This window comes from Equus asinus, chromosome 12 (assembly GCF_041296235.1).
Source record: "Equus asinus isolate D_3611 breed Donkey chromosome 12, EquAss-T2T_v2, whole genome shotgun sequence".
Taxonomy (NCBI): Eukaryota; Metazoa; Chordata; class Mammalia; order Perissodactyla; family Equidae; genus Equus; species Equus asinus.
The window spans coordinates 85351364-85368697 of NC_091801.1; the positions used below are offsets into that span (position 1 = coordinate 85351364).

Below are 17334 nucleotides of genomic sequence, written 5' to 3' on the forward strand. Positions count from 1 at the left end.
GAACACACTCAGCACCAGACTTGATTTCTAAAGGGGATCAGGGATTCTTAGAAAACTGGAGGGGGAGGGCAGAAGCCCCTCCACCTCCCTGCCAGCAGGGGTGAAGGGCAACCCCCACCCAAACTCCAGGGCACTTTAAGAGCCCGTGGCAGCAGCTGTAGGGACTAGTTCACAGTTAGAATTAGAAAGGTGGGGCCCAGGGAGGGTCCGCAGCGCCTGAGGGAGTGCAAGGCCAATCGGTCCTGGGAATCACAGGAGGGCTCCGCGGAGGGGGAGCTGCCTTCCACGTGGCTCTCGTGCCGTGCCGGGGGAGGGGGGGGGCGGGGGGCAGCGGCTGCTCGGGGGCCGAACCAACAACGGTCCCTTCCCCCCAGACTGGAAGCTCCTTGGTGTAGGGTCACAGAGCGGTCACCACTGCGGGCGCGGCCTTCGGGGGAGCTCTGCGGAGCGCTGAGTGGGTGGCTGGTCAGTCCACTCCGAAGCCGTCTCTCATCTGGGGACGTGTCTTTGAACTCAGGTGCTGGACATCGCAGCGCCAGAAGGAGACGGGTGGGGGTGGGGTAGATCCCGCGGTCTTGGCAGCAGGTGCGCCCGGGCAATTGCACGCTGACCTGCGGGAGGGAGGGACGGAGCGGGACGCAGCGCACCGCACTGCCCTCGCCGGCGCTGCACCTGCCCGCATTGAAAAAAGTCGCCCTCCACTTGGTGCCGGCGGCACCCCAGTCGCCGCTCGCGTCGGACAGCTCTGGGGGTTCTCCCTGGGGTCTTCGGGGGAGGACGGGGCGTGGCAGAGGACCTGGGGCGGGACTGCGACGCCAGGGTCCCTTTCGCTTTCGCTTTGTTTTCTCCAACGGCGGCCGAGGCTCCGCGCCGGCGAGGAGAGGGCGGCTTCCCGGAAGCTGCCGACTGTGCCCGCGCCCGCGCCCCCAGGTTCGCGGGCACACCGCTTTCCCGGCTCCGCGCGCAGATTGCGCCACGTGGCCTTGACCCCTGTACTCCCTGCAGCTCCTGCGGACGCCTCGACAAGTCGACTCGCACGCTGGAAGTGAATGAGTTGCCGGGTCGCCCCGCGACCTGGAAGCCCCCCACGTCATGCAATCCCCGCCCGACTGGCCCCCGAAGCCCGGCGCCCTACGGCCCTCACCCTTCCCGCACCCTGTGCTGGACATCCTCCACGGCCTAGCCTGCGCGCTGCTCTTCCCAGCCTACTGGATCCTGGACCAGCTGCTGGGCTTCTGGGCGCGGGCGACGCGCCGGAGTGGCCTGAGGTGGCTGAAAGCAGTGGCGGGCGTCGGTGCGTCTCTGCTGCTGCTGCCGCTGCTGCTGCTCGTCGGCCTGCCCCTGGCACTGCCGGGCTTCTTGCTTTGGCTGCTGCTGCAGGTCTGGCGCCGCCCCTTCTGTTACCAGCCCCCTCTGGAGTGCTGGACGCCCCCCACGCCCTGGCGACCCCCAGCTGAGCCCGCGCGCTGCTTCGGCTTCCTCAGCGCCAACCTGTGTCTGCTCCCCGACGGGCTGGCGCGCTTCAGCAACTTGCAGCACAGCCAGCGGCGGGCCGAGGCCTTGGGCGCCGTGCTGCTCGCCGGTCTGCGTTCCTCGCGCTATGGGGCTACTGGCTGCAGCTCGCCAGGGCCAGAGGCGCCGTCTGGGGTGCTGATAGCCGCGGTGCCGGCGGGTCTGGACTTCGTGTGCCTACAGGAGGTGTTCGATCTGCGCGCGGCGCGCAGACTGGTAAACTGCCTGGCGCCCAGTCTGGGCCCGGTGCTGTACGACGTGGGCACGTTCGGCCTGCAGCCCGGGCCGCACCTCAAGCTGCTAGGCAGCGGGCTGCTGCTGGCCTCGCGCTACCCGCTGCTGCGCGCCGCCTTCTGGTGTTTCCCCCATGCGCGTCGCGAGGACGCGCTGGCCTCCAAGGGACTGCTTTCCGCACAGGTACCAGCCCACTGGCCGCCGCGCTCCCTGGCCGGGGAGGGGGCGGGGCGTGGGGTGGAAGCGGCGAGGGTTGCTGGGGCCGTCCGTGGTGTTGCAGGTACAACTGGGCATCCTAGATGGGCGACGCGTCGTGGGCTTCCTGCATTGCACGCACTTGCATGCGCCGAATGGTGAGCCTGGCAGCCGGGACCCACGGCAGGTGGGCAGGAAGTCCCGCCTCTCTCTCCGCGGCAGCGGTTCCCAACCCTCGCCTGCACCTCCATTGCCCCTCTCCCCGTTTGTTCTGTACCCCAGGCTCCGCGAGCCCCTTGGAGGGCCTGGGTGGGCTCACAAATCAGGACCGGGCGGGGCCGGGGGAGGGCTGCGGCCACGTATCCAGGATGCGGGCTGGCACCCTGGGCTGACCCATCCTTGCCTCACGCTCTCCCCACCCCCAGAGGATGGGCCCTTGCGCTGTCAACAGCTCACGCTGCTGCTAGACTGGGCCGAGCAGTTTGAGGCCGAGAGCCGTCAGAGCGACGAAGCCGTGGCCTTCAGCGTGCTGCTGGGGGACCTGAACTTCGACAACTGCTCACCAGGTAAGCGGAGACTGCGGCAGATCGTGGCCGCGCGGCCTGGCCCCGCCCACCCAGCGCCGGTTTCCCTCCCCAGACCATGCGCAGGAGCAGAAGCACCAGCTCTTCAGCCGCTTCCAGGACCCCTGCCGGCTGGGCACGCGCCGGGAGCAGCCCTGGGCCGTGGGTACGGCACCCGGGTGGGGGATGGACATAGGGAGGGATCCACGGCCGAGGCTCCCGCTGATACTGCCCTCCCACGCCCTCACAGGAACTATACTGAACGCCTCAACGCTCTGCCACTCGGTGGCCTGCTCCCCGGAGATGCTGAGGAGGTGAGTGGCAACCTGGGGGCCAGACACCGCCTAGAACGAGAGTGCCCTAGCCTTGTGACACAGCCCCTCCTCAGGGCCCTGGAGCAGAAGGAAGGGCGCCGTCGCTACCTGGCAGGCCCTCCCAGCGGAAGCCACCGGGCTAAGCCCTGGAAGGGACGGCGCGTGGACTACATCACGTATCGGGGAGTGCCCGGAGGCCCTCTGAGCCCAGTAAGTGGCAGAACTCAGGGCGCCGGGTCAGCTGGCGCTGGGGCAACTCCTCAACCTGACTCCCACCCCCAGGAGGTGGAACAGGTGACATTCAGCACCGCCCTGGCAGGGCTCACAGACCACCTGGCCGTGGGACTTCGGCTCCGAGTTGCGATGTCTTCCTAAGGCAGGCACGATCGACAGGTGCGACGCCGGTGGAAAGACAGACAGGACGCAGAGCATGAGCCTGGCTGGTCGCCGCGGGAACAGGGCGACTTAAGGGATCTTTATTGTGTGGGCTCTCCTCACACAGCCTCCTGGGCTCTGCGGTACTCATAGACGCTGCCGCGCTCAGGGAATGCTGGAGGCTGCGGGGGCGACCCGGGTGGTGGGGCGGGGTCCTCCGGGTCCCCGTAGCCCCCGCCGCCTGGTGTGTGGAGGCAGAATACGTCCTGTGGAGCAGAGGGCCAGGTTCAGCGCGGGCATGGCGCCCGCCCTTCCTCCCGCTACAGCCCCATCCCCCACCGAGGCAGCGCACCCAGGGCGGCAGGCCCGGACCACCGAGGCGCGGTGCGCAGCCCCCTGTTCTCCAGGAGCCAAATTAAACTCAGTCTCTGGTTATTTTTGCAACTCTGTTCACCCTCTGAGGGACAGGGGCCGCTGGGGGTGGGCGATGGGACGGGCCAGGCTGCAATCCTACCCCGGGATACACGGACACCGACGTCTTCCCGCCCAGATTCACAGTCCGGCCGTCCTTGCGGATCAGCAGGTTTAGGCCACGGGCGCCGGGCTCACCCCCTGAGTGAAGAGGCGAGGTGCGGAGAGAAAAGGAAGGGAGAGACATGGCGGTTTGGGGGGGAGATGGGGCGGAGGGTGGGGAACAGACGCGGCCGGGATGGGGAAGAGAGACGGCAATGGGAGGGGAGGGGAGCCGCTCACCGCGGAGTCCGTAAGGCCGGAAGGCGCGGCGCTCGGTCAGCACAGACAGCAGCGCCTCCTCGCGAAAGAGCAGCTCCCGGACGACACCATCGCCACCCCGGAAGCGGCCGCGGCCCCCGGACCCCAGCCTCAGCTCGAAGCGGCGCAGGATGACCGGATACCTGCGCGGGCCAGGGGCTCAGAGCTGACCGCCACGGTCGCGCCCCTGGCCCCCGTCCCCAGCCTGCCCCCGCCCGCGCCGCTCACCTGCTCTCCAGGATCTCGGGGTCGGTGATGCGCGTGTTGGTCATGTGGCTGTGCACGCCGCTGCGCCCGTGCCAGCCGGGTCCCGCGCCTGCGCCGCCCGCCACCGTCTCGTAGTAGCCCATGTGGTCGTTGCCCAGGGTCACGTTGTTCATGCAGCCCTGGCAGGGGCAAGCAGCCGCTGCGCTCAACTGGAGGGCACTCGCTCCCTGCCAACCCCTGCCCGCGCCCCTCCCCCCACCCAGAGCGCGACGGAGCGGCGCCCACCCGCTCGCGCACCTGGGAGGCGGCGCAGGCCCCGAAGGCCCCCAGGATGACGTCCACCACGCGCTGCGACGTGAGCACGTTGCCGCCCACCACGGCTGCTTCAGGGGACGGGTCCAGGATGGAGCCTCTAGGAATCACGACGCGCACCGGCGCCAGGCAGCCCTATGGGGGCAGGGGCCAGCTCTCAGGGCAATTGTGAGACATACGTCCCCATTCCATCAGCGGCCCTAGGATCAGTCCATTATTGAGTGGTTGGGCTGGGGACCAGGGTCTGGGGTGGACCTACTGTTCTCGCACACAGCACACCCCTGCGCACCTGGTTGAGCGGGATGTCACGGCCCACCAGACAGCGCAGGCAGTAGATGAGGGCGGACAGCGTGATGGCCCGCGGCGCGTTGAGGTTGCCGAACACCTCGGGCCCGGTGCCGCTGAAGTCAAAGACGGCGCTGCCCTGCCCACCGCGAGGGGAGGGGAGAGGTCGTCACCAGCCAGGCGCACGCCCCTGACGCCCCAGGAGGCCTCACCCCGCAGCCTGACCTGACTCAGGTTGATCTGCACGCGGAGTCGGATGGGGGAACCGTCGTCCATGTGGTCCTCCGCAGACACCTCCAGGGGCAGCCCCCGGGCCTGCCGGGAGGTTCCAAAGGCCCGGAGCATGTCCCGCACAGCCAGCTCAGCGTTTGCCTGGGAGGGAGTATGTTCAGCAGCCATGCTACCTTCCAGGTGGGCCAGGTGCCCCCCTCGCTCCCTGACCAGCTGTGTGGGGGCAAGCACAGAGCTGCTCCCGTCCTCCCGCCCCCCCCTCCCAGGCCCACCTGAATATGGCCCATGTAGGCCTGCACCACGTCCAGGCTGTACTGCCCGATGAGCTCCCCCACCAGCTGGATGCCCTTCTGGTTGGCTGCCACCTGGGCACGGAGATCTGACAGGTTGTCATGCAGGTTCCGTGTCCCACTGCAGCCGGGAATCTTGCCTGGCGCCCGCAGGGCCTCAGTTACCGCTGGATGAACGGGGTCACCTTGAGCACCCTCCAAGCCCCGGGACCACCTGGTGGTCTGCTCCACACCGCTGCATCTCCACTGGGCACTGCAGGCCCCACAGGTTGGCCCTTCACTGGCTCTCCACAATTCTGCTGACTCCAGCACCCCCCAAATTCCCAGTCTCCCCCTATCTGCTGAACCTTCTTCTCACACCCCAGCCCCATGAGCACCCAGGGCTTTGCCTGTGACCTCACAGGAGCTGGAGGTGCCTGGGAGGGGGGCCAGGAGATCTGTCTCTTACCAAACCCTCCTCCCTCCTTCATTCCTCCTGCCCTGCCTCCCCACCACCAGTCCTGCTCCCTCCTGCTTTTTCCAGGCCTCCCTCTCCTCTCCCAGGAGAAAAACCACTCCCTTGACCCTCCCCCACTCACACCGCCTCACACTATGGCCTCCCACTGGCTCCCACAGCCAGCTGCTTGGAAAGAGCATCAACCTGGCTGTCTGTGCCCACCCACCAACAGGTCTGGGACAAGGCCTCCATCCTATGGCAAGTAGAGTAGGTCCTGGCCCCAGGGACCACTCTCCACTTCAGGAAAGCCCCTCTCCTTAGTCTGGGTCATGGTTCTCTCTGAGGCTCCTTGGCCACTGGGTCTTCCGCCACGTGCCATGCGCCTGTACATGTCCCTCCCATGATCCCTGCCCCCTGCCCCCACCCCACATTGACCAAGGGAGCAGCCAAGCCTAGGTCACTCTATTTGTGTTCTCGGCACCCACAGTGCCTATGGCTCTGTTACCGCATGGTCCACCCTGCTCATGTCACCTCCTCTCACTCTGGGATGCCCCCTGGGCTCCCAGATCCCTGCAGCCTCAGACCAGCTCTGTATTTATGCTTCTCCTACCCCCAGGCTCCACCACAGCTTCTGTCCGACCTTCCCTGCAGCTGCCCTGTGCCCTCTCAGTGCCAGAGCCTCCATCCTCCAGCTGTCCAAACTTGACTCCTCGCCCTTGCCCCCAAATCCTGTCAAGTACCAACCTTGACCTCCAAACAACTGTCCCCAGTCCACCTTGCTGCCTAGCTTGAGGCTCAGCGTCATCCAGGGTGCCTGCAGCTGCCTCACCCCACTCTCCTCGCCTGGCCTCCAGGCCACCCTCAGACCCCCTGTCCATTCTGCACACAAGCAGGGGGCTCTCATGGTGCATAGGCAGACCAGCGCGGTCCAGCTGAAGCCCTTCACAGCCGCCCTGTTGCCCCACCACCCAATCACTTGGGCCCAGGAGAGCTCTCCAAGAGCCTGCAACTCTTGGCCCCACTGTTTCTCTGCTGCCCTCAGACCAAGTGCAAACCCAGTACAGACCGTAAACACCACCAGCAGCTGCCCACCTTCAAATAGGCCGCTCCCTCTCCTGCACCCAGCCCCTTGGGTATCCTGGCCAATTCCCCACCCCAAAACCACTGAGGCCTTCCTGGGCCCAAGCAGAACTCATCTCAGCCACTCTGATCATCTCTTGAGAGATGATCTGCAACCTCCCTGTGGGGTCCCTGCCTGGCTCCCCCAGCCTCGAGGCAGGCCTGGGTCAATGGGCTGCGTCCCAGCGTCTGGCCCGGCCTAGCTGTAGGCAGTAGCCATGTCTACCAGCTCACTGAATCCACCCCCACCAGTCCCCAGCCCCACTCCCACTCACCCTCCTCCTGGAAGACCCCCCCCTGGACGAGTTTAAAGGACAGAAAAACAGCTCCCTCCTGCTGCAGCGTGGTGGAGTGGGGGGGCATGGAGCCTGGTGTGATGCCCCCAATGTCTGCATGGTGCCCACGGCTGGCCACGTAGAACACAGGCCTCGTCTGACCCGGCCAAAACACCTAGGGGTGGAGAGCAACAGTCAGCTGGTCGGCTGCCCTGTGCCCCCAGGTACTCAGGCATCAGCTGGTCGGCCCGCCTCTTGGGTTCCCAGGCAGCATCCTCACCGGTGTGATGACAGTCAGGTCGGGCAGATGGCTGCCTCCTGCGCTGGGATGGTTGCTCAGCAGCACGTCACCAGGGTGGAGATCAGCCCCCAAGTGCTGGATCTGAAGCCAGAAATCAGGTAGAGTAGGGAGGGTGCGGGAAGGGGGCAGGGTAAGGAAGGCAGGGAGAGGGACCCAGCGAACCTGGAACTGCACCGTCTCCTGCATGGCGCCCAGGTGCACAGGGATGTGGGGGGCGTTGGAGACCAGCCCCCCATCGGGCCCGAAGAGGGCGCAGGAGAAGTCTAGGCGCTCCTTGATGTTGGTGGAGATGGCTGTGCGTTGCAGGATGCGGCCCATCTGCTCTGGGGACACAGAGTGACCAGGCGCTCGCTGGCCCCGCCCCACCCACAGCACAACCCAGGATACGGAGAGGCAGCACCTGCCACCTTCAAGGCCCCTGAGGCCCAGACCCAGGGCCCACTGGTAGCCATGGCCCATCTGGACACAGTGAGACCGTGGCCAGGCCAAGTCTTGCCTGTGTGAGGGGCACCCCCTTTGTCCCCACCCCTGCCTGGAGTCTCAGCAAGAACCTGGTGCCCCACATTAGCCCTCTGCCCTGCCTAGCACAGTAAGAACCTGGAGCCGAGGCACAGGCTTCGAGCCCCTCAGGAAGCCCCCGGCCTAACCCTGACAGATGGCTTCACTGTGCTGAGCCTGTTTCCTGTTCACAGACAGTTGGCAATCCCAGAGCACAGGGCTGCCAGTAGGAAGAAGGCGCCACCCTGCCCAAGGCCAGCTGGTACAGCAGGGCTGTGCCATCCCAGGGCCAGGGCCACACTGCCCACCCTGTTGCCAGCAGGGACTCTGCTTCTGCCCCTTCCCCAGGGTCACACTTTCTCTGCACACCCCTGCCAGCCACACCACCTGTGCCTACCTCTGCCCAACATGCAGACCCCTCCACCCTACACCACAGCTGGGCTGTGGGGAAGGACAGTGGCAGCCACTCACCAGCAATGCTCATGAAGCGGTGCGAGAAGATGGACAGCTGAATGGGGTCAAGCTGGGCGCCCACTGTGCTGGGGGCCTCGGCCCCCACAGAGATCCGGATGTCCCCAGTCTCAGTCACCTCTGCCTGGCAGCCTGGTTCCACCAGGATGGTGCTGGGGCAGGGGTGCAGAGGGGATGGAGGGACCAGGCCAGAGCCCTGTTCGCAACCAGGGACCCCACACCCCCAGGCTGTGGGACACCCCAACCACGATGAGACCTCAGAGTTCTTCAGACTCCTGCATCCTTGGGCCTGAGAGCCCCCCACCAGGGCCCCACAGCTCACCCAGGCCCCAGCAGCTGTGGCCTCAGCCCTCACCCCCATGGTCCCACCCTGGTCAGGCCTTGGCCCACCTGTTGCTATCGATGACGAGGCAAGGCCCCTGAAGCTTGTGCCCATAGCCCAGCTCTCCCAACAGGTACACGGGGGTCTCCTGGTAGCCCCCCTCAAAGTAGCACTGGGTCATCTGAGGAGGGTGTGGGGGGGTTGAGGTTCCTAGGTCCAGCACCCTCCCTGGGTCTCTCCCTCCACACTTGTCCCCGTGTCCATTGTGGGTGTGGGTGGGTGGGCATAGAGAGGGCCACCAACCTTGTCTACCCGGGGAGGCCCAGTCTGGGCTTTGGTGGCATCCTCAAGACGGAGGCCGCTGCGGCCGGTGCCCCTCACCCGCACGTCGTCCACCACCACTGGCCGCTCGGGGATGATAAAGCCAAATTCCCTCATGTATCTGCATGCCCAAGGGCCCCGAGAGAGCCGTCAGGGAGAGGTGGCCAGGCCGCAGGCCACCCCCAGGGCTCCCAGATGCAGAATTTGCATACCTCTCCACAAAGGCTGCCCCGAAGTCACCAGCACGAGGGGAGCGGGCAGTGGCCGGATGCTGGTGGGCCGACACCATCAGAGCACAGTCCGTGCCCTGGTAGCGCAGGTGCAGGAAGCTCTCAGTGCTGATCTGGGACCTGTAGTGGGCAGGCGGGGCACTCACACAGGGCGCCCCGCAGGACCCGTCCTGCCTCCTGCAGCACTCGGAGCCCAGCCCTCGCTGACCACCACCCGAAGGGGCCCAGCACCATCTGGGAGGCCAGGAGGTAAACTCGCCCAGGGGGTGGCTGGGATGCTGCGAGCCCTCTGCCCAGCCCGGCCCACCCCTAGAGCCCCACCTGGGGAATCCCTGGGCCCGCAGGGCATCCACACACTGCTCCTCCAGGCGGCTCAGCCTCTGGTCCAGCTGCACAAAGGTCTCGGGCACATAGGGCAGGGAGCAGGGCTCCTGCGCCTCATGAACCACATCCGCCAGGGCCAGCCCCAGTGCTGACAGCAGCCCACTGTGTCTACAGGGACAGGGGCCACCTGACGATGAGGGTGAGGGCACCTCTCAAAGCCAGCCCCCACTCCAGGACATGTGCACGAGGCCTAGACACACCTGTGAATGTGCACAGTGTCCATGCCCAGAGCCCGGGCGATGGCACAAGCATGTTGCCCGCCAGCTCCTCCGAAGCAAGCCAGCACATGGGCCGAGGGGTCGTGTCCTCGTGCCTGGGGAGCCAGAAGGGGTCAGGAGCCTACCCTACCTTGTCTGGCCCCCCACCCCTCGCCCCTGTTGGGTTTCCTGAGTGGGAGGTGTGGGGTTGGGGGCAGGGCTGGAGGGCAGGGCAGGCATACCTGCGTGAGTGCGCGGATGGGCCGGCACATGGCCTCGTTGGCCACACGCACAAACCCCATGGCCACCTCCTCCAGGCTCAGCGGAGAAGCCGGGCAAGGCCCATTGGTCAGGAAGCTGTTGACTTCGACGGCCACAGCCTCCAGGGCCTTTCGGGAGGCCTCAGGGGACAGTGGCTGGTCCTCTCCCGGCCCAAAAATGCAGGGGAAGGAGGCAGGTAGCAGGCGACCCAGGACCAGATTAGCATCCGTCACTGTCACAGGGCCCCCTGGGAGGTGTGCACAGTGTGGAGGTTGTGGGCTGGAGGCAGCAGGCCAGGAGTGGGCAGTGGGGGCAGGAGTGAAGAGCCAGGGTGGGCCTGGGCAGCGTAGGAAGGGACCTGGCAGGGAAGATACCAGCTCTTACCTTTGCGGTAGCAGGCGGGCCCAGGGTGGGCTCCTGCTGACTCAGGCCCCACCACAAAGAGGCCAGACCTTGGGAGAGGAAGGACTGGAATTAGAGGTGGGTTGGGAGGGCTGGGGGTCCCTGCCCAGGTATGTGGGGGGGCTGACCTGAAAAAGAGGCGCGAGCCCCCACCAGCTGCCACTGTGTTAATGTCCAGCTGGGGGGCCTGGAGGGTGACACCGGCTGTGCTGGCCTCAAAGACATGCTCAAATTCCCCAGCGTAGCGGCTCACATCAGTGGACGTGCCTGGGGGGTTGGCAATGGGTAGTAAGGAGTCACCTCACAGACTAGATGTCCGGCACTGCCCAGCTCGGCAGCTGAGCCTCCCCCGGACCCCACCCTTCAGCCCTCATACCTCCCATGTCAAAGCCGATGACAGGCTGGCCGCCCTCCACCCTGTAGGTGGTGGCTGAATAGCCAACCACACCCCCAGCAGGGCCGGAGAGCACAGCGCGGGAGCCGCTGAAGGAGTCCATGGGCGCCAGGCCGCCATCGGAGCGCATGAACAGCACCTGCACATCCTGCGGGCAGGCGAGTGGGCAGTGAGGGGCTGGGCAGGCAGGGGGCCTCCCCTGCAGGGTGGGGGCACTGGGAGCGGGCAGGCAGGGGGCCTCACCTTGAGCTGGCCCTGGAAGCCGCGACGGAAGCCCTGCACATAGCGCTGGATGGTGGGTGTGAGGTAGGCGTCGGCACAGGCCGTGTGCCCCCGAGGCACGATGCGCACCATGGGCATGGCCTCCGAGGACAGTGACACGTGTGTGAAGCCCAGCTCCCGGGCCAGTGCGCCCACCTGCTGCTCATGCTGGGCCCACCTACAACAAGAACCCAGCAAGACTGCGCTTCACAGCCCCAGCCTACTGCCCTCCGCCCACCGCTCACAGCCCCCAGCCAGCCCACTTACGTGTAGGAGTGCATGAACACCACGGCCAGGCTGCGGATGCCTCGGGACAGGAGCCCCTCCAGCTTCCCACGTAGGCCCCCTAGGTCTACGGGCTGCTGCACCTCCAGGAGGTCCCCCGTGCAGCCTGCAGGAAGTCCATCGGCAGGCTGTCAAAGGCCCATCAGGGCCTGCTGCCCCCTTACCCCAATACTGGAGGCATCTGCACCTTTGACGGGCGTCCCAGTGCCTGGCTCCCCGCGATACAGCACCACACGCTCGTCCACCTCCAGCACCTCTTCGTACAGCACCTCGGGCATGGGCACGGCCTGGGGGCAGGCAGAGGCTCAGAGGAGGCCAGGCCTGAGGGTCCTTGCTGGGGTCCTGCATGGGTGGGGCAGTGCAGGCGAGGGGATGTGTCCCAACAGGCCAGTCAACAGGCCCAGGAGACACAGTCAACTGGGAGGCCTAAGCAAGGCCCACCCAGGAGGAGGCTCTCTGTCCCCAGGCATCCAAGTCCAGCCAACTGCCCGGCCCACCACGAGAGCAGCTCCTTCCCAGGACTCAGCAGTGGGGGTGGAGATGGGAGTTGGGGGGTGGGGGAAGGCAGAGGTGAGAGTAGCCTCCCACTCCCCACCCTGAGTAGGCTGGCTTAGGCTGCCCCACACCTGAGGTCCAGAACGTGGCAGACAGGAACAGACAACATGTGACCACTCTGAGGACTGGGGGAACACAGTGTCCCCTACGAGTGCCCGGAACCTCCTCTCTACCTCTCAGCTGATAGCCTTGGGCTGGCACTGAACCTGCCAAAGACCCTCCCCAAAGGGCCAGTGGACCCCTGGGAAAACGCGAGCTGCATGAGCTGCGGCCCGCTGGCAGGGAGGAGCTCACCAAGTCAAAGAGGTCCTCGCGGGCCTGGGTGCCCAGGTGCAGCAGGTCTCGGAAGCCACGTGTCACCAGCAATGCCACCCGCTCCCCTCGCCGCTCCAGTAGTGCATTGGTGGCCACTGTGGTGCCCATGCGGATACTGGCAATGCGACTGGTGTCCAGTGGCCGGTCCCTTGGCAACAGCACACCCCCCTCCTGGGAACCACGTGGTCAGCGTCAGGCCTCTGGCCCAGGGGTCCCTCCCCACCCCCGGATCTGCCCTGGTCACCTGCTCTAGGATTCGGCGGATGCCCTCAGTAGGTGCGTCCACATAGTTGGCAGGATCCTCCGAAAGCAGCTTCAAGACCCTCACGTGTCCCCCTGGACACTGAGCAAAGACGTCAGTGAAGGTGCCTCCACGGTCAATGGCAAAATGGAAGCGCCCCTCAGGGTTGCCCATGATGACAGGGTTGGAGTCCAGCAGTGACTCCTCAGCCTGCACTCCTGGAAGAACTGGACAGAGGCAGCCGGTCAGCGGAGGGCCTGGGGGTCCTCCACATTTGGGCAGCCCTGGGCAGAGCTAGGACGGGGAGAGGATGGGGGCTTCCAGGTTCAGAACGGACCCTGGGCAGAGCGAGAGCTTCAGGACTCGCTCAGAGGGCAGCCTGAGGCGGGGCCAGAGCTGGGGAAATCAGGGCGCCGAGCGCCCCACTACCCAGTTCTCAGTGTGCCGCGTTGGAGCGGAAACCCAGGGCCTGGAGCAGGCCTTTCAGAGGTGGAGGCGCCACGGAAGCCCTCAGGCTGGGGGATCCGAACTCTGCTCGCACGAAGAGGCACGGGGGCTGGGCGGCAGGTGAGGGGATTGCCACTTCGCAACCGCTCGACCTTCGCTGCCGGGGGCGCTTGGGACAAGGGGACGGGGCGGAGCCTGAGCAAGGGCGGGGCGGGGCGGCGGCCGGGGGTCGGGGAGGAGCGCGCGGTGGGGGGAGTGGAGGCCGCTGGCCCCGGGGACCCGAGGCAGGGGTCCGCGTGCAGGGCCCACCTGGCCGGTCAGCTCCGGGTCGCTCGCCGTCTGTTCGGGCTGCTCTCCCTCCGGGCCCTGCCCGCGCCCGCCCCCAGCCCGGAAGCGGGGCCCGCCCCCCGCACGACCGGTCCCGGCGCGCCGGGCCGTCCCGGTTGCGTCAGGCTCTACCAGCCCGGAGCCGCCTCCTCCCTCCGCCCCACGCCACCCCGAAGACAGCCTGGGGGGGGCCGGGCCGGGCCGGGGGCGTGGGTGGCGGGCGTTCCCAGCCGGAGCCGGGCGGGCGGCGCTGTGCTGGTGCAGCCCCGGCTGCTGGCATTTGGGGTCTGCCGGCCGCCAGGCCCTGCGCCGGCCCAGAGCTCGCCGAGCGATGCCCCGAGGCAGGGGGAACAGGCTGCCCCCAAAGAAACAGTAGCCCAGACAAGCTCGGACTGTGCCCTGGCGCGGGGCGGGCTGGAACGGAGGGGCCGGGCAAGCGGGGCTTCTGGAGCGCGCGCCCCGCAGAACCCCTCACTCCCTGCGTGCGCGCCGGCGCCGTGGGCAGGGCCCCTCCACACCACCCACCCTGGGGCCAACCCCGCAGCAGCCAGCCGAGGCTCTGAGGGGCAGGACCCTCGTGACACTGGGCTGATGTCCCCAGAGGTCGCGGCCAGTCCCGTGATGATGCGGCGGATAGCTGTCCCTCCCCCGCCTGTTTTCCCCATCTGAGGAAAGCTGCCTGTGTGCCCGCGCAGGCTGGGGTGGGTGCGAGCTGTGAGAAGCCTGGAGCAGGCCTTTCCGAGCTCTGAGAGAGAACGGTGGGGAATGGGGTGTGAAGGGGGCTTCATCTAATGTGCCAGACCAGAAAGGCAGACAGGCAGGAGCACCACCTATGCGCTGGGCCTCCACACACACCCCAGGCTTCCTCACTCGCCATGAGCCTTTCCGGCCCTGGAAGCCTGCTTGATCCTGAGATGCCCGCAGGAGGTGGGCTGTGTCACGGGAGTGCAGGCTGCGACAAGGTTCCCCACTGACTGGCGGCCTCCGGCAGCCTCCAGCCTCCTCCTCGGGCCAGCAGGGCCAAAGTGCCCGGTAGCTGGGCCGTGCCACGGGAGTGCCACCTGCTGGGCTCTGGCTGAGAACGCCCACCGCCCCCGCCCCTGGCCCCGATCAGTCGCCAGGCGGTCTTTGGGGTGGCTGGTGGTGGACAGAGAAGGCGGCTCCCTGCAGGTCGAGCCTGTCACAACCGGGGATTAAAGGGCAGATGGGGAATGAAAGGAGATGCGGGTTTGAAGGAACTGGACCAAGCACCTGACTCAGGTCACCACAAGAAAAATAGACATGAGATCTGATGGCTCAAACAGTGCCAGGTTCCGTGAGCTTGACTACCCCCTCACACCCTCTCACTTTGGCCCATGGTCTCCTCCACCAGCCCAGACTCCAGCTGGTGTCTTCCCTCCTCCAGCCCTGCTTGGGCTGAGCATGGTAGACTCCAGCTCCCTAGCACACAGGGATCAGCCCTGGGATCAGGCATATGGGACCCACATCCCCGAGGATGGGCTGTCACCATGTCCAGATGGCCACCTATCCTGTGGCAGGTGCTTGCCATGGTACTGCCTCCAGACCCCTAGCCCATCTACCCCCCCCACCACCCTCCCCATCCCTCACGTCCAGCCAGGCCCCTAGACAATCACTGTAGCCAGGAAGCGGCAGCCTTACCTCCACCTGCTCTGAGCAAACCATGAGATGCTGATCAGTGACCCCACTTCAGCCCAGGGCCCCCATCCCGCAGGCCTCATGGCAACTATGCTGCAACCAGCCCCTCGGCAACATGGCCTCTCCAGCCTGACGCTCAGCTGAAGATCCATCCAGAAAGACTTCCACAACCCCGCCTGCACCCACCCCCACCTGCCATCCTGTACTGGGCCTAGGGCCCTGTGCTCCCGGCCAAGCCCACCTCCCCCCACCCCCACCCCAAGCCTTTTCACTGCCCACAGGCATCACCCTGCCCCCTGCCTGTTTTCACCCCACAGCTAGTGACCATCAACTCACAATCGCATCTCCCAAAGGCCCTGTCCCCACGCCCCTCCAGGAGCAGCCTGGGCTGCTCTGCCCTCAGGGTGCCACCTTCCACCTCCAGTCACCCCTGGGCTCTCTTGACCCCCCTCCAATGAAATTGCTTCAAGCAAGACCAACGAAGTCCCACCCAGCTGACCCCGTGCCTGCTCCTCTGGCCACTGCACACGTCTGCCCACTCCTCAGTCCGTCTCTGGGAAGCACCTTCTGCTTTGGGCTCCTGACCCGCCTCCCCACCTCCCTCCTGCCAACCTCCTTCACTGCATCTCCCTGAATGATGTGTGTCCCGAGGGCTTCCCCTCGGCTCTGGACTAAATGTGTCTCCCCAAAACTCATGTGTTGAAGCCTCACCCCCAGTGTGATGGTGTTAGGAGGTGGGGCCTTTGGGAGGTGACTAGGTCATGAGGGTGGGGCCCTGTGATGGGATTAGTGCCCTTATAAGAAGAGATCTGAGAGCTCGCCCCCTCCCTCCCTCCCTCTCTCTGCGTCATGTGAAGACACTGCAGGAAAGTGGCCATCTGTAAACCAGGAAGAGAGCCCTCCCCCAAGAACCATGCCGTCACCCTGACCTCAGACTTCCAGCCTCCAGAACTGTGAGAAATAAATGTTTGTTGTTTAAGCCGCCCAGCCTGTGGTGTCTTGTTATAGTGGCCCAAACTGTCTAAGACACCATCTCTAGTTACTCTCTCCCCTTGGTAATGTCCACAGTCCCTCAGAAGCAGGAACAGAACACAGCTCCAGGCCTGACGTGACCCCAAGCACCCACCTGCCCACACGTGCCTCCCCTTGGCTCTGCATGGCCACAGACATCCCCAAACATGGTGCCTGTTCCCATGAGGCCTGGGGTCACCTCCCAGCCTGCCCATTCCAGGGGCAGCTCCCCACTGGCAGTGCTCCAGCCAAACCCTATGAGCTGCCCTTGAGTCCCTCTTTCTCACGCCTGATGAAAATAAGAACAGTAAGAAGTTTTCACATTTTGAGGTATGTGGGGAAGCCATCCTGGTCTAACCCTGATTCGGCCTAAATCGCGTATTTGCATTTAAATATATGTATTTGTATTTTTACGTCAGGTATTTTACGTAAAGGAGGAGCTGTAAGTGCCCCTAGCTGTACCTGTGACCCTTTTCTCCTAAAGACAGTCAGTCAGCGCTCCTATAGTTTTCATTTTGGGGCAAAGCAAGAAGTAAATGCTTTAGATCTGTTAAATATATAAATAAAGTGAATAAAGTTTAGTGTTCTGCATGGTAGCATTTGCTAACGAACATAAAAATAGAATGAAAATTGTTTTTCCCAGAGCAGCCTGACTTACAGCCCGCCAAACACGCATCGTACAAACATTCTCCCAAAACAAAGAAGGCCGTCGGCAAAGACGGGGATGAACGGCTCCCTCTCTCTGATGCTGATAACAGGACTTGTTTGAAGATAAGCTTTTCTTCCCAGAGAACCAAGGTCACGTTGACCTGCTGCGTACGTGCTCAACTGCAACAAAACATCTCCTTGGGACTTTGGGGGGAAAAAATGTATTCTTATCATGCTTGATGTATGTCCTTTGTTCTGAAATGGGATATAGCCACGCTGTGAACCACGCTTCCCTGGCGTGCTTTCTTCCCTGTGGAAGGGGGCACTTCCAGGCTGGTCCTCACATTAGCTCGATAAATATCATTCCATCCTTCTTATCTATAGATTGGTTATTGATTATTTGCATCAACACACCCCAAACCCAACCTTCCGGAAGACCTGTTGTTACTTCAACCTTCAAAATGTACATGCAGAGCCCAACCACTCCTTACTCCTCTGCCCTGGCCAAGCCTGTCACTTCCCACCAGGAGAGGGACCGTGCCCCCAACCCCTATCAGTCAGGGAGCCTGGAGGGCACAGGCCTAAGGGACAAAGCCTACCCTCAGGCCCCGTCTGACCTGTCAGGCCCTCCTGGTCCTTGCCTGCCCTCCACTTCAGCAACGCTGGCCTCAGCACGGGGCCTCAACAC

At 64.9% G+C, this 17334-nt stretch overlaps 2 protein-coding genes and 1 long non-coding RNA gene across 22 annotated transcripts; 2 read left to right on the forward strand and 1 right to left on the reverse strand.

Moving 5' to 3' along the window:
• Positions 1-314: 314 nt before the first annotated feature.
• On the forward strand, positions 315-3628 carry LOC106841886 (sphingomyelin phosphodiesterase 5). Of its 16 annotated transcripts, none has more exons than XM_070481871.1 (8): positions 315-517; positions 1006-1929; positions 2027-2099; positions 2367-2507; positions 2581-2670; positions 2755-2818; positions 2893-3028; positions 3101-3628. In XM_070481871.1, the coding sequence occupies exons 2-8, from the start codon at positions 1093-1095 to the stop codon at positions 3191-3193; spliced, it is 1434 nt and encodes a 477-aa protein (XP_070337972.1). In that variant the 5' UTR covers positions 315-517; positions 1006-1092; the 3' UTR covers positions 3194-3628. The 16 variants fall into 16 exon arrangements, with proteins under 16 accessions (XP_070337972.1, XP_070337971.1, XP_044636884.2 ...); XM_070481870.1 differs by having other exon boundaries at positions 379-517; positions 3138-3628; XM_014858137.3 differs by having other exon boundaries at positions 443-930.
• OPLAH (5-oxoprolinase, ATP-hydrolysing) lies at positions 3313-13452 on the reverse strand. 5 transcript variants are annotated; one of them, XM_070481865.1, is made up of 27 exons: positions 13314-13452; positions 12561-12784; positions 12296-12487; positions 11634-11733; positions 11429-11552; positions 11144-11339; positions 10883-11048; positions 10635-10773; positions 10489-10556; positions 10086-10351; positions 9847-9959; positions 9584-9754; positions 9245-9382; positions 9015-9153; positions 8780-8892; positions 8390-8541; positions 7583-7743; positions 7400-7501; positions 7120-7294; positions 5272-5456; positions 4994-5140; positions 4773-4907; positions 4469-4618; positions 4193-4350; positions 3947-4107; positions 3708-3805; positions 3313-3459 (listed from the first exon to the last, which is right to left on the reverse strand). In XM_070481865.1, the coding sequence occupies exons 2-27, from the start codon at positions 12729-12731 to the stop codon at positions 3313-3315; spliced, it is 3867 nt and encodes a 1288-aa protein (XP_070337966.1). In that variant the 5' UTR covers positions 12732-12784; positions 13314-13452. The 5 variants fall into 5 exon arrangements, with proteins under 5 accessions (XP_070337966.1, XP_070337963.1, XP_070337965.1 ...); XM_070481862.1 differs by having other exon boundaries at positions 12561-12775; positions 13314-13445; XM_070481864.1 differs by having other exon boundaries at positions 11634-11788; positions 12561-12775; positions 13314-13393.
• LOC123290267 (uncharacterized) lies at positions 12990-16779 on the forward strand. The gene is made up of 3 exons (XR_006534648.2): positions 12990-13124; positions 15845-15940; positions 16642-16779. It is a non-coding gene; the product is annotated as an uncharacterized lncRNA (long non-coding RNA).
• Positions 16780-17334: the final 555 nt, after the last annotated feature.